This window comes from Brassica napus, chromosome A6 (assembly GCF_020379485.1).
Source record: "Brassica napus cultivar Da-Ae chromosome A6, Da-Ae, whole genome shotgun sequence".
In the NCBI taxonomy this organism is placed as follows: Eukaryota; Viridiplantae; Streptophyta; class Magnoliopsida; order Brassicales; family Brassicaceae; genus Brassica; species Brassica napus.
In genome coordinates this window covers 19,806,448-19,822,068 of record NC_063439.1, presented here as the reverse complement: position 1 = coordinate 19,822,068, position 15,621 = coordinate 19,806,448, and the positions used below count along the sequence as shown (strand labels likewise).

At 35.2% G+C, this 15,621-nt stretch overlaps 2 protein-coding genes across 3 annotated transcripts; one reads left to right on the top strand and one right to left on the bottom strand.

The window, feature by feature from the left end:
- Window positions 1-230: 230 nt before the first annotated feature.
- Window positions 231-3,590, bottom strand: LOC106347974 (O-fucosyltransferase 39). 2 transcript variants are annotated; one of them, XR_007314405.1, is made up of 9 exons: window positions 3,201-3,590; window positions 2,803-2,859; window positions 2,615-2,696; window positions 2,370-2,529; window positions 2,090-2,293; window positions 1,719-1,995; window positions 1,402-1,629; window positions 457-947; window positions 231-303 (listed from the first exon to the last, which is right to left on the bottom strand). XR_007314405.1 is itself a non-coding variant. In XM_013787609.3 (8 exons), exons 1-8 carry the CDS (start codon window positions 3,294-3,296, stop codon window positions 540-542), a joined length of 1,512 nt encoding a protein of 503 aa, XP_013643063.2. In that variant the 5' UTR covers window positions 3,297-3,590; the 3' UTR covers window positions 231-539. The 2 variants fall into 2 exon arrangements, 1 of the variants encoding a protein (XP_013643063.2); XM_013787609.3 differs by having other exon boundaries at window positions 231-947.
- A 5,491-nt stretch (window positions 3,591-9,081) lies between these two features.
- LOC106347975 (kinesin-like protein KIN-14B) lies at window positions 9,082-15,578 on the top strand. The gene is made up of 22 exons (XM_013787610.3): window positions 9,082-9,415; window positions 9,605-9,728; window positions 9,886-9,972; window positions 10,118-10,288; window positions 10,390-10,496; window positions 10,679-10,810; window positions 10,930-11,108; window positions 11,202-11,363; window positions 11,460-11,551; window positions 11,656-11,807; window positions 11,956-12,129; window positions 12,224-12,370; window positions 12,469-12,639; window positions 12,757-12,825; window positions 12,902-12,957; window positions 13,047-13,242; window positions 13,436-13,627; window positions 13,712-13,903; window positions 13,976-14,326; window positions 14,406-14,504; window positions 14,586-14,726; window positions 14,806-15,578. Exons 1-22 carry the CDS (start codon window positions 9,236-9,238, stop codon window positions 15,418-15,420), a joined length of 3,789 nt encoding a protein of 1,262 aa, XP_013643064.2. The 5' UTR covers window positions 9,082-9,235; the 3' UTR covers window positions 15,421-15,578.
- The last annotated feature ends 43 nt before the right edge of the window (window positions 15,579-15,621 follow it).

Below are 15,621 nucleotides of genomic sequence, written 5' to 3'. Positions count from 1 at the left end.
CATAGCTAACAGGAAAAGGATAATTCCAAGATAATTAGTGCATTAATCAGAATCTGAATATATCACAAATAGCATATTCTATACACTTGTGAGTATCGTCCGCTAAAAATTAAGGCTTATCCACTCGAGTCATTTATTATTTTTTCCTCAAATTACTGATTTATCCTTGTCGTCACCAGCATTGCATTATTACTAATAATAAAAGCTCGTATGGTGTTACACTAGATATGAAATATAACATATTTATTGTAAAATAATCATGACTTGTACTTATGAACTATCATAATGTAACTATTTTTATTAGAGTAAATTAGCTCAATATCCAAAAAGAAGTGAGATACCATAGAGTTGAGGGAAAATGGTGATGATGGGGGGAAAAAAATTGGGGGGAAATAGAGTATAGAGTGCAAATAGGGTATATGTTGTGTGTAGGAAGTACAATTTCTCTTTTTATTAAGCCTCAAAACAGAACCAAACCAGCCTCTCATCAAGAACCGAGCTTTTTATTATCAGAAAACAATCTAAAGGACTTATTCTAATCAGACATGGCACATACAATCAGGAGCCGGATAAGTATAAATGGACTGTTTCGGCTTCCTTAACCGGATCTGTCCTTGTCTGTTCACGTGCCCTTCACCAAGTGCTTGTTGAAAATCGACCCACGTGATGCTTTTGTTCAGGAAAAGCTGTCCTATCAAAGCCATGTTTGGTCTAATCGTCTTGAGATTCTCGAACGTTCGATGACCCACGAGAGCGTTGTGCATGTTTCCAGGGGACGCAGAGATGAAAATGTCGCTGTGCATGCTTACGTAGTAATCAAGTGCAGCTAGTAAAGAAGCTTTGCCTTTGATACGAGCTCGTTCTGCAGAAGAAGCAAGACTTCTTTTGTCTTCCATTCTTGGGAACACTTGTCTTAGTGCTGAGATTCTAGCTTCTCCTCCATACACCTGAAGGTTAAAAAAAAAAACAAAAAATCCCAGTTAAAAACAGAGTTCCTCTGCATTCCTCTGCATTACAAGCAATAATGTTTAGAAAACTTAAAAATAGTTAGGCTATAACTAAACACTTAGCAGAAGACTAGCAACTAAGCAGATTATTCGAGCCTAATCATTAATAAAATATTATTTTTATCTATTTCACATTTATATTAGATATTTTAGCTTTTAGGTTTAATTACACAATTATTTTGATAAATTATAAAAATTATATATACAAAAAAAACAGACAAATTTGGGGATTGAAATTAGTATTATTCCATAGATTTAGACCAATTTAGATTGATTTAAATGGTTTAAAACGATTTGATTCACATAAATAAGATTTTAAGAACACTATAACTGATTTACAGCCTAGACGATATCGATTAAAACATTGATAAGCAATGTAGGTGAAGAGTTTGACCTTGTGGGAAGCTAGATAGAGACGAGTATTGTTGTCGAAACCGAAAGCAGCTAGAAGAAGTCCCATCTCTTCTGGTGTTAATGGACACCGTCCTTGACTTCTCAGCTCTTCATCTGTGAACTGAGAGTTCAACACTCTTCCTTGCCAAATCATTTGCCTATACTTCGCCAATGCAAGTTTCTCTGCTTTGCCTCCACCAAAATCGCAAGCCGAATGCGCAGCCATGTCCTATATATAAACACAAGAAAAGAAACTTCTTACTACCAAACAACTCAAACAGACATCATCAAAACGTTTGTGAGAAAAAGTGAATCTACCTTGTCGAAACGAAGATGAAGAACAGCGAACTTCCCAGGCTCTTGTCTGCTGTGAGAATTTGTAATGTCCCCTAAATGATCCACATTCTTTCTATCCTTGCTGCTTCTCCACAACGGGTTTCTAAGACGGCTCACGAGAGCATCACCAAGCGATGTAATGTGAGGGACAAAGCGTAACGCTTGGAAGTTAACTTTGCATCTTAGACGTTGGATCTCAGCAGGTAAGTGATCGAACGAAAGACGATGAGAGAACGGAGAAATAGCAGCTATCCCAAAACTACAACAAAAAAAAAAAGATCCAAACCCTTTCAGACAAAAAGCTTTTAAACCAAACATGTTTTTTTAATAAAAAGTTAACAGACGAGAGGTACCTTTGAAGAACCGGTGAGACATTCTCTCTATACCATTTAGCAGAAGCATGAACAGGAGCGGTTTTGACTCGGGTTTCACGGATCGCTGTGCCGTAATACTCTCTTGTGCTCCAAGAGAGTTCCTCAGGGAGTTCTCTAACTATTCTTATGTCATCCTTTAAGGTATTGATGAAATGATCCACATCGAAGATATCAACAAAAGAGCTGTTCCAAAACAGAGATCACAAAACTTAAGCCAACACATTCCTTTGTAGACTTTCTATCAAGAAAACAACATTACCTTGAGTCTTGCCAAACAGGATTCACTTCAAGATAAGGGATCACGAGCGTTGCGTTTAAGATCTTGGCAACTGCAACTGCGTCACATATCCCCATTCGTTGCTGGTTAAGTCCTCCATCTAGAAACACCTGAATGTAGCCCTCGGTTTTCTCCGGTAATGCTGCTCCGTAGCAATTAGAGAGGACATCGATCAGACATATAATCTGAAAAAAAAAGAGAGATAATATTTTTTACAAAATACTTACAAGGGGAGTTTCCTAAATCAAGACATGGACTCCATCCTTGATCGGTCATTGGCCTCCATAGCTCAGACTGTTCTCCACTTGGCTGAAATTATAACCAAAAAAATCTCATTTAATTTTTTTGAAATATAAACTACAGTAATCAACAAAGAAATCATGAATAATCATTTAAAAAATAATCTAATTCATACCCGTTGTAAAGCACTCTTTAGTAAAGATAAATGTCTTGGCTTTATTGTGATCGCGTCCTGCATCCATCAAAAAAAAACTTTCATTACCAAAGAGAGACTCCTTGACTTTGAAATTAAACAAGTCTTTTGAGTTATTACTTTCGGTCTCAAACTAGTCAAATTTTCTATTAAATCCATAGATATTTAATCAAACGGTTAATTAACTTTAAAATTCAACAAACCAACAAAAGAAGAAGAGTCAATCAACAAACATAACCACCGTTGATGTCTCTGTCTCTTAAACTTTCTATAAACGGATACAAATTGCGAAATTTCTTCACTAGGAAAGTTCAAATTACTATTTCTGGAATCATGAACCATACTCAAAGTGAAAAAAAAAATTATTTATCCAAACTTACAGATGCTGAAGACGAAGTAGAAGCGTTGCAAATCAAAACGACGACGAATAAGATCACAGAGAGAATCATCCTGTCTTTCGCGTAAAGATTCGTCATTTTTTTTCCAAGGCGAGTGTAGAAACGAGAGAAACCCAGATCCAGTATCCGGGAAAGTTCGAGGCTTTATAACCAATCAACGCTCGGAAACCAAAAAATAAAAGAACGATCACAAACCCGTCGAGAAAACGACAGAGCAGAGAAGCACGAGAGCAAAATCGAAGAAAAGGTAAATCACATGAATCAGAATGCTATCTTGTCTTTTTCTCTCTACTTTTTTCCGAGATTTTAGTTCTCTTTCTTCTACTTCTTCTTCGTCTCTCTTCGCTTATTTACAAGCTTTTGTTGTTTACAACAATTTCCCAGGACGGTTTATAAGTGTTCAAGAGAGAGCGCGTGAAGTTGTCTTCACATGGACACCTGTTACTTAACTTTGATGTCTTGTCTCTCCAATGGGTCCCCCGTCTTTCTTGCTTGGATACACTGTATTAACACTTTTTTTTTGGGTTCTTGCGCCGATTTTCACTAATTTAATTATTGTTTTTAAGACTCCTGAATGACAACGTTGCATAATTACAGAAAGAATCACACTAAATGAGTAAATGACAAAATGATATATTGACTTACCAAAAATTAAAACATGTATTTCTCTAAATTAATTCACATTATAGTCTTCATACATGTATATGGAAAACTATATTAATACGAGGTTAGTTATCTCAGAAGTCAAGTATAGTAGTCAAAAATATCAAATGATTACCTCAAGTGTTATATTTGTTTCCATGATTCTCTTTTTTTGGATCTATTTTTCAAAATAATATTTAAACTGAAATTGACTTCCTAAACAATAAACAAATTATAAGTAACCACCGTTTCGCATAACTAAAGGTACAAGATCAATATATAGCAAAATATAAGTAGATTTTCGAATACCACATGTAAATTTGTCTGCTATAAAAATCGTATATGTTATTATAATTGGTATTTTTGTATATGCATGATCTAAAAGTTTACAAATAATTTCTTATATTTATTTGTTTATACTGCTAAAATTTATAATACATACTATAAACTAGGTGTTTTGCCCGCACATGCAGACATAATTATTTTATAAATACTTATTAACAAATATATAATTATTTAAAAGATCAAAAAAATTAAATCAAATATTAATTTAACTATTTTTTAATTTATTAATTTCTTAATTTTCTAACTTGTATTGATTTAAAACATTATTTGGATAACAACAATAATATTTTTTATTTTAAAATATGTTGTCATCTTTAACCATGTTTTTTACTATATTAATTTATAAAAAAAATATCTAATTAAATAAATAAATATATAATTATTAATATAAAGTGATGCTATTAAACCAAAATTTTGAAATTACCAAAACCTACAAAATCTCAAAATAAATCAAAAGCGGAAGAGTATTTAACCGAAGCCAACTTTACACATTACATTAACTAAATTAATTAAAACTATTGATATTTGTATAATTATATTGTGAAATACCTCCCATAATAACTGAATAAACACTCAATCAGACCAAGTTTATTGACAAACAAAACATTAATATGTTATGTGAACATTTTCTATATATTGTTATATCCATTTCTAAATGCTATAATGAAGAAAAATATGTTATAGTCAATCTCTATTTTTCTTTTATTATTTAATGGGAGTGGAATTGTTGCTGACAAAAAATAATAATTTTTCAACTTTAATAACAAATAAATGTTATTATTTCAACTGAATAATAAGAATAAGAATAAAAATGAAAATGAAAATACCATGACAAAAAAAATCACGTTAACAAACAAATACAAATCAAATTTATTGTTATTGATTATATACTATTTTAGTACTTTAATATTAAAATAAATTTAATAATTGAGAAACTATGCAATGAAATATTAAGTTTACAAACAAATATAAATTATTATTTTTGTTATTTTATAAACTAATTTTAATATTTTAGTATAATGATAAATAAATCTAATTATTATATGTGTATATATACTAATAATTATATTAAAATTAGCAAATAAGAAAGAAAGATGTAGATAAACACAAAATAAATAGATGGAAATATTTTTTTTCCAACATGTTTTTAATTATTTTTGAGATAATATTTATAATATTAATGTGGATTATACATGTAATAATCATTATATTTTCAAAACTTTTGATTTTTAATATTATAAAATATTTATTTAAATTATTATGACTATTGATTAGTAATAATGATTATATAATTATTTTTAAAATTATGGAAAAATTGACAAGTAAGTTAATTCACTTCTCAAATAATAGTATAGATAATTAATCGTTTTTTCTACCATTACAAATTTTTTTCCATAATCAACCCATTGAGCAGCCTTTACGATTTATTAGCATACAAATAATAATACTAAATGACAATATGGCGTTCGGTTCTATATGACTATGTGATTAGCATAGAATGACATCTTTCTGTTTAGGATTACCAAGCCTTTGGAACTACTGTAATTAATTAAAGCCTAATAAAATCACATCACCATCACTAAAACTGACACATAGACATAGTACCACACACATAAGCTAGTGGTTGTGGATTAATTTAGTGGCACTATCTACAGCTAATAAAAAGAGAAGAAAGCTAGTATTTGCCTGTTACATTCTCGTGGGAATAAATATAAATCAAACAAAAAATCCAATAAAAAGTGTGAAAAACCTTGGGAGTAAGAGTGCATTATCGATATTCTTATTTTATTAGATTTTTGGACCGTTGGACAGATAAAGACAGGTTTTTTATTTTCCAAAAAGGCATGATGGAACGATATTTAGGCTTTTGAGAATTTGCAAAAAAAAAAAATTAATTAATTAATTATGAGAATATGTGTAGAGAGGCACCACCGACACTTTGTTGTGTTCTTCACATTACTACAGCTTGACTTCAGATTTTCATGTCCATCACAAAGATCCACTCTTCTCGCTCTGTGTCCTTACTTTTAATTTCTCTTTATCTTCTTTTCACCCGACTTTTTTACTTCAAAATTCCCGTTAATAAATGTGATTCTATCTATGTTTGGCTAAGCAACTGCAAAGTCTGCACGTAACTTAAGAAAGACGGTATGCTTATTTATGTTTGGCAAGAATTTAAACAAATTCATCAAATATTCTGGTAGGTAAATTAACCCAATAGAAAATAATTAAACTATAGAATTATATCAAAAATCTTGATTGTAGGATCAGAAAATAACCCTTTCGTCAGCTATATATATTGGAAAGATTTACACTCTATATTGGTTTAAATTAAAGTTTAAGGATTTCAAGATAACTCATATTGGTTTAAATTAAAGTTTAAGGATTTCAAGATTTGTAAAATTAATTAGGCAACAACGTGAGAGCTTTATTTGGTTTTACCCATAACTAAGTAGTATGTGATGAAAAAAAAGAAAAGAAAGTAGTATGTGATGAAAGTGATTTTCAAAGGACTCGTTTTTGATGAAACATAACGTGAGAATATGATTCTTCTTCTTTTACAGAATTTTATCATACTTTCTCCAAATAATTTAGCTGTAGGTTGATGATATGTTATCAAAGAAAGCAAAAGTTAAGTCATATGTTAAAGGTTTTAAAAGCGGAGGGAAAGAAACAAAATATGAGTTGAATGATATCAAAGGTTTCGTACATTTAAAAATATGTATAAAGTTTTGCGGAATTGTTAACACTGCAATCGCAACTTATCAAAAGGTAACTATATAAAAAGCTTAAGTTAAAGAATATGGTACCACAACCATTAATTATTTTGGTCTGAAATCCATTAAAGCATTTAAAAGTTAATATTGATCTCTTATGTTAACCAGTTTAATATTCCAAATCAGTGGTGTGGATGAGATGGAGAAACATTTAAATACCAACAAAATACTGGAATCCAATAACATCATCTGCTTTTGCCAATTATATGTCTTAAGCATTGACACTAACTAATTACGCTTTAGGCTTTTTCAAAAAGTTTATAATTTTGGATTAGTCTAATCATCTGGGCCTGAGCTAACTAAAACCCCAAATAAGCAATGGCCCTATATTTTGAGTATATTGCTAAAGGTCCAAAAATGATTTAGAATTTGGGCCTTATATAGTTAAAACGAAATGACATTTTAAGCACATTACTGATTCCGAGCTTTCAGAAACTATTCTATCCCTTGACAGGCTCTATTTTCCCTGGTGGTGGTTCGTCTTTAATAAGGTAGACCCACCAAAATTCTGTAATCAATTTTTTTCTGTGAAAATACTAATTATTTACCTTCAGTGACACGCTATCTGGTCGGACCAAAAAATTATAAAAGAATTAAAATAACAATAAAGAGCACATATGCGTGTGTTATTATTATCATATAGTAATCAATTAAAAATTCGATTGTTATTGCACCTTGTAATAATTATCATCTTATGCACCCATATCCTTTATGGTAATAATGTAGTGCAATTGCAGATACTCATTGCACCGTAAATTTGAAGTGTTCATTGTGTTTAGTTTTATAGTCTCTCTACTGTATATAATCAGGATACTCGTAAAAATATAGAAGACGAAAAATAAGGAAAATATTAATCTAACTGGCTACTGACTCTGTCTGATAGTATTTTTAATTGATCAGAAAGTTTTGACCAAAAAAAAAAAAATTGATCAGAAAGTAAAAAAAGAAAAATAAAGAAGGAAAATGGAACACGAGAAGGCGTCGTAAACGCAAATATTTTTGTGTCCCAGAAGACGCCTTGGTGTCTGTCTTTTTTTTTTAAACACTACTAAAATTATATTGATCAAAGATAGAAACCATACAGCTCCGCGGATACAGGTATCCCGGAGAAAGGAGCTGGCGAACTTAACAAAAGTTCCCAGAAGCATAAGCCCAATTAAGGGAGACATGATGAAAAGAAAAAAACATTTAACAAGACAAAAATATAAACAACATTCTTTCATCTAGTTGAGCAAAAGACAAAACAGCAGATTCATAAACACGATGAGCAAAAATTGCATGCAGTCTTCGGATCCTTTGAGAAGAACAAACCGATGATGATAACTTGATCAAACCACCGTGAAGAGAGACCTCCTATTGTGAATAGCCCAGACAATTGAGAACCCAAGCAACAAGAGCCAGTATAACATGAAGACGAACCATTTCTAAGTCTTCAAACCGGAACGGCGTTGTCGCGAAGGACTTGAAACCGCCAAATTGAAGCTTGACGAAAGTGAAGATCTCGATCAGATCAATTGGTAATGACAAGGAGCGAATCCAATCAACCCCGGATTCCACCGCATGCAAGGAACAATAAGGTAGAAGATCGAACCGGAGAAGACAACAAAGACATCGCGAATCCAAACATGCAAATTCACACATCCATACAAAAGATTCCAAGAAGATCAGATCTGCACAAGTAGGACAAAATCCCAACCAAACAACTAGATGAGAAAAGTGTTGTAACCAGAAAGATCTACAAACATCCCTCAAACACTCCGATCATGATCGGATCATCCGACCGTTGAGTAGAAGGAGAGATAATCTGTAGATCTTTCAAAACCATGATCAAGATCAACAAAGGCTATACCCGACTCCGACTCTATGAGAGCAGCCGGAGTCGGTAATCGGAAATATGTAGAGAGAGGTCAGAGCAAATGCTTTAGAGAGAGATGAGAAAAAGCTAGTCGCACAGTAACAACTTACGCCTTGGTGTCTGTCATATAATATTTTTTTTAAAAATTCAAAAGAAAATAAAATAAATAAAAATAACCAAAACGACGTCGCAGAGTTCTAATAGAAAAGAAAAAAAAGAAAAGCCTCCGCCTTTGATGTTTTTATATATCTCAAAGAGACAAAGAGGCAAACCGGAAAGAAAAAAAGAGTTTTGGTAATAAATTCAAAAACTTTTGAATGCTCTTGGCAACGAATCTGAGGTTGATTGCCCAAATCTGGAATAGAAATTAGGGTTTTTTTTTTTCCGTGGATTTGGGAATGGGGGAGAAGAACAATAGGTGGAACTGGGAGGTGACTGGGTTCGAACCGAACAAGTCTCCTTCTTCCAGTGAGGACCATCGGACTCCGCTTCGAGGTTATTCGATCCCTGAGAACTCGCTTCCACCGCACTCGTCGGAGCTTGCATCTAAGGTTCAGAGTTTGAAGGAGAAAGTTCAGGTCTGAAGCATTTTCTTAAAGATATCGAGATTATTTTGTCTTTTAGGTTTGAATGTGGATATGTAATATGTCCAGTGACTATGAGATTATAACGTTAGTATAAGGTTTAAGGTGAAATGCTATTGCGGCTATGCAATTAGGTGATATGTATATTTAAGTGTTGAGGAAGTGCTTGTTTTGGTTGAACAGCTTGCAAAGGATGATTATGTGGGATTGAGACAGGAAGCTATTGATCTTCAAGAGTATTCTAATGCCAAGCTTGAGAGGGTTACTCGTTACTTAGGTGTTCTCGCTGATAAAAGTCGTAGCTTGGGTCAGTTATTAACTTCCCCCTCCTTTTGTAATCACTTTTTGGATTAGAAAATGTTGAGAAGTTAATAATCTCTTGCTCACTTTGGAACTTCATGTATGTATCTATATCTATTCTGGGAATGTGTTTTGTTTCACTTATCTGCGTAGCCTAATCACAGATCAACATGCCCTTGAAACGGAGGCTAGGATATCTCCACTTATCAATGAGAAGAAAAGACTCTTCAACGACTTACTCACCACCAAAGGTGCGCACATCTTTCCATTACCCACGTCATCAGTCTTTCTCTCTGTCCTCCTTGTTAAATCTATAGTTTTTTTAATTGACATTTTACCTACAGGCTACACCAGTTTGGTTTGTTCTATTTTGACCTGAATGTGTATACCTTTCAGGGAACGTGAAGGTATTTTGTCGAGCAAGGCCTTTATTTGAAGACGAGGGACCCTCTATTATTGAGTTTCCTGATAACTGCACCGTACGTGTAAACACTGGTGATGATACTCTATCCAACCCCAAGAAGGAATTTGAATTTGACAGAGTTTTTGGACCTCATGTTGGACAAGGTGAGATACCTCATGCTTCACTGTAAATGCAATCTTAACTCATGATTAAGAACTGTACTTATTCATTAGAACTCGGAACTTATTCTGAAAACTTTCTTCAGCTTCACTGTTCAGTGATGTCCAACCGTTTATGCAATCCGCTCTGGATGGATCTAATGTCTCTGTATTTGCCTATGGACAAACTAACGCCGGGAAGACATACACCATGGTTGTCTCTTCTTTCCCCTTACTAAGTATAGTTCTTATTTGGTATCTATGTGTCTGAACTTTGAACTCGGGGCAAAAAATTCATATTAAATGATCATCTTATCGATTTACCTTTATATATATACCTATATCACGCAATTGCTCCCTGTTAATTTGATTGATATGTTGTTGGCTTTTTCTCAGGAAGGATCTAATCAGGAACGTGGTTTATATGCTCGTTGTTTTGAGGAACTTATTGACTTGGCCAACTCTGATTCAACTTCCACATCTCAGTTCACTTTCTCTGTTTCCGTTTTTGAGCTCTATAACGAACAGGTGCTTTCCTTTTTTTTCCGTTTCATGTCTTAATATTTTTGGCTTTCGTTTATTAGTGAAACATGATAATGTAATGGGAACTGAAGACCGTTTCTAATTCAGAAACTTTCGTTTTTTAGATCAGAGATTTACTCCCGGGTTGTCAGAGCAACTTACCAAAGATCAATATGGGTTTACGAGAATCTGTTATAGAGATCTCTCAGGAGAAAGTTGATAATCCATCGGAGTTCTTGAGAATCCTGAAATCTGCACTTGAGAGTAGAGGGAATGATAAGTCAAAGTCTAATGTGACCCATCTGTATGTCTTATTTCATGCTTAACCCTTATATTATCTCTGCTAAGATTCTCAATGTGATAATGCTTTCTTTTTGGACATCTACTCTCTTTGTAGCATTGTCTCAGTACACATTTGTTACAACAACACAATTACGGGAGAAAGTGTAAATAGCAAGCTCTCTTTAGTTGACCTGGCTGGGAGTGAAGGATTAACTGTGGAAGATGACAATGGAGATCACGTCACTGATCTTCTCCATGTAACAAATTCAATTTCTGCGTAAGTTCAAGTGTCCTTTCCCGTTCCCTCTTTTTGCTCCCTCCCTTGCCTAAACTTCTGCATTTCCAATACTCTTTGACAATTTTCTTCATGTAGGCTGGGAGATGTTTTATCCTCTCTGACGTCAAAGAAAGATACAGTTCCGTACGAGAACTCATTTCTTACAAGAATACTTGCAGACTCAGTAGGTAAATCCTTCTGCTTTCCATTACATGTGCATCTATATTTTCTTTGTGTTGATGATTTCCCCCCAGTGCTTCAACTTCTCTTTACAATTTCATGTAATGTGCAGGGGGGAGCTCCAAAACATTGATGATCGTCAACATTTGTCCAAGTGCTCGAAACTTGTCTGAGATAATGTCATGCCTCAACTATGCCGCTAGAGCTCGGAATACGGTACCAAGCCTTGGGAATCGAGACACAATCAAGAAATGGAGAGATTTGGTAAGTGGAACTGGAGAATGACATCCTCTTTCCTTCTTCTCTCGTCTCTTGACATTGATACTTTGTAACTTTGTAGCTTAACCTGCTGTTCTTGTATATGCTCACGTAGTTCGAAAATATGTAGAGTAAATATCCTGTTTTCCTGCAGGCAAATGATGCCAGGAAGGAGGTATTAGAGAAAGAGAGGGAAACTCAGCGTCTTAAACAAGAGGTTACGGGTTTGAAACAAGCACTTAAAGAAGCAAATGACCAATGTGTACTGCTCTACAATGAAGTACAGAGGGCGTGGAGAGTTTCATTCACTCTGCAATCAGATTTAAAGGTTCTTCAGTGCTGACTGTGATATTGTCTGGTTATCTAAGTTTTCGTTATAATTTTTCGTTCTGCTAATGATTTACCTTTTTTCGTTCGTGCAGTCAGAGACTACTATGGTTGCAGACAAGCATAACATAGAAAAGGAGCAGAATTCTCAATTAAGAAATCAAATAACTCAACTTTCACAGTTAGAACAGGAGCAAAAGCTTCAGGTGCAACAACAAGATTCCACCATTCAAAATCTCCAGGTTGGTCCTACATTAGTATCTACTTTCTGAACCTTGGCACATTAAATAAACTTCTGAAAAGATAGCCATAACGTTATCTTCTTTATAAATTGATGCAGTCTAAAGTTAAAGCCTTAGAATCACAACTGAGTGAAGCCCTTAAGTCTGACACAACAAGATCGGCAGATCCCTTAGAATCTCATCCCAGAACAGCTGGGAGCACAGTTGATTCCTCTGCTGTTACCAAGAAACTTGAGGAAGAGCTGAAAAAACGTGATGCACTGATTGAGGTTATACATTGACTTCCTCTTGGGCACATTTATAGACTCTTCCATTTTTCGAATTCACTGAAATTATATTTGGACTTGGAACATTCCGTCTGAAGAGAGTATAATTGCTTTCCGCAGAGGTTGCATGAAGAAAACGAAAAATTGTTTGACAGATTAACAGAAAAGTCAAATGCTGGTTCGACTCAGGTGATTCTTTTCTCTAGCCTACGCTGAGCATACTTATGTATCAGCTTTCCATTTCTCATCCATTGTTGTAATATAGGTCTCTAGCCCATCATCGAAAGCTTCACCAACAGTTCAGCCTGCAGATTTTGACAGGTAATTAATTATTTGATCACTTTTGAACAGTTTTTTAAATCTACAGTTCTGCCATCCTTGGCACCTGAACTGTAATATTTTTTCTTCAGGAAAAATAGTGTGGGTGCTTTACCATCTTCAGTAGATAAGAATGATGGCGCAATTACAGTAGTAAAACCCAGCTCTGAAATAGTAAAAACTACACCAGCTGGAGAATACTTGACAGCTGCTCTGAATGATTTTGATCCGGAACAGTATGAAGGTCTTGCAGCCATTGCTGATGGCGCAAACAAGCTTCTGATGCTGGTACTCCCACTGGGTTAATAGTTTTCTTTGCTGAGTACCTTTATATATATATATTTATATATATATATATATATATTCAGGAATGCATGTATGGCTGGTACTGCCACTGAAGTAAAGTCTGTTTCTCATTAAACATGTATGGCTGTTTGGGATATGTCTTCAAATGTTTATTGGTGTTATTGTTGACTTACAGGTTTTGGCAGCAGTTATAAAGGCTGGTGCTTCCAGAGAGCATGAGATCCTTGCTGAGATCAGAGATGCTGTCTTTTCATTCATCCGGAAGATGGAGCCAAGAAGAGTAATGGATACAATGCTTGTTTCTCGAGTCAGGATATTGTACATAAGGTCCTTACTTGCGCGATCACCTGAGCTTCAGTCGATCAAGGTGAGCATAAATAAATATTACTAGAGTTATTTCTCTTTTGGCTTTTGCGTCTCCTGTGCTTTGACTAAGTCCACTTTCTTGTAGGTTTCTCCTGTTGAACGCTTTTTGGAGAAGCCTTACACTAGTCGAACTAGAAGCTCCAGCGGGAGTAGCAGCCCGGGTAGATCCCCAGTTCGATACTATGAAGAGCAGGTACATGGCTTTAAAGTAAATTTAAAGCCAGACAAGAAAAGCAAGTTGGTATCCGTAGTTTCAAGAATCCGTGGACATGACCAGGTAATAAATGAGCATCCGAGATACAAACATGTGTTACAGACAACCTTCTCTTGCTTATAAATTTGATATTAGGATACTGGGAGGCAGCAAGTGACTGGAGGAAAGCTGAGGGAGATACAAGATGACGCCAAAAGTTTTGCTATTGGAAACAAACCCTTGGCTGCTTTGTTTGTTCACACTCCGGCTGGTGAACTGCAAAGGCAGATTAGGTCATGGCTTGCAGAAAGCTTTGAGTTTCTTTCTGTTACAGCTGACGATGCTTCTGGAGGAACCACAGGCCAATTAGAGCTTCTTTCCACAGCAATTATGGATGGCTGGATGGCTGGGGTAGGAGCTGCGGTGCCACCTCACACAGATGCTTTGGGACAGCTTTTATCCGATTATGCAAAACGAGTCTACACCTCTCAAATGCAGCATCTAAAGGTATGTAGGCTTATGTTGGTTCGCTTAAGATCTTGTTCGCCATGTTGAGATCTTTCTTATAAAGAGATGTTTTTCTTAGGATATTGCTGGTACTTTGGCGTCGGAAGAAGCAGAAGATGCTGGTCAAGTAGCAAAGCTTCGGTCAGCTCTTGAGTCTGTTGACCACAAAAGAAGAAAGGTAATACCCATCCTCATCCTCATTATCTCTTAAATAGTTTTTCTCGTGCCTTTAATTTATATATTCTCCTCTTTTTAACAGATTTTGCAACAAATGAGAAGTGATGCAGCTTTGTTTAACTTGGAGGAAGGCACTTCTCCAGTTCAAAATCCTTCTACAGCAGCCGAAGAGGCGAGATTAGCTTCTCTCATTTCTCTAGATGCCATACTGAAGCAAGTGAAGGTAGTTCATAACTCTATCATCACGAGTGTTTACTTGATCTTCGATGGTTTGATAAAAAAAAACTGTTTGATTCATGTAGGAAATAACAAGACAAGCCTCTGTCCACGTTTTGAGTAAAAGCAAGAAGAAAGCATTACTTGAGTCTCTCGAAGAACTCACTGAACGAATGCCTTCTCTTCTTGACGTTGATCATCCATGTGCACAGAGAGAAATCGCTACGGCTCGCCAGTTGGTCGAGACAATCCCAGAACAAGAGGACAATCTTCAAGAAGAAAAGAGACCCTCATTAGATTCAATGTCCTCAACGGAAACAGACGTGTCTCAATGGAACGTTCTGCAGTTCAACACGGGAGGCTCTTCAGCTCCGTTCATCATAAAATGCGGAGCTAACTCCAGCTCAGAGCTCGTGATCAAAGCGGATGCAAGAATTCAAGAACCTAAAGGAGGAGAAATCGTGAGAGTTGTGCCAAGACCTTCGGTTTTAGAAAACATGAGTTTGGAGGAAATGAAACAAGTGTTTGGTCCGTTGCCGGAAGCTCTTAGTTCACTGGCCTTGGCGAGAACAGCTGATGGCACGAGGGCTAGGTACTCCAGACTCTACAGAACTCTAGCCATGAAGGTTCCCTCTCTTAGGGACCTCGTTGGAGAGCTTGAGAAAGGAGGTGTCTTAAAAGATACCACCAAATCGACATGAAACAACAACAAAATGTTCTCTATTTTATGTAAGTATTCTTTGTTTTTTTGTACTGTGAGGGTTAATATACTTTTTGATTTCTCTGTATTTGTGTGTACTCTGTAGTGTTTTGCGGCCACTAATGGTGTTATTGTGTTTAAGAACAGTTTTAGCTAAAAGAAGCTCTCACTAGAATCTTGCTAAGGCCAGTGAACTTTACAA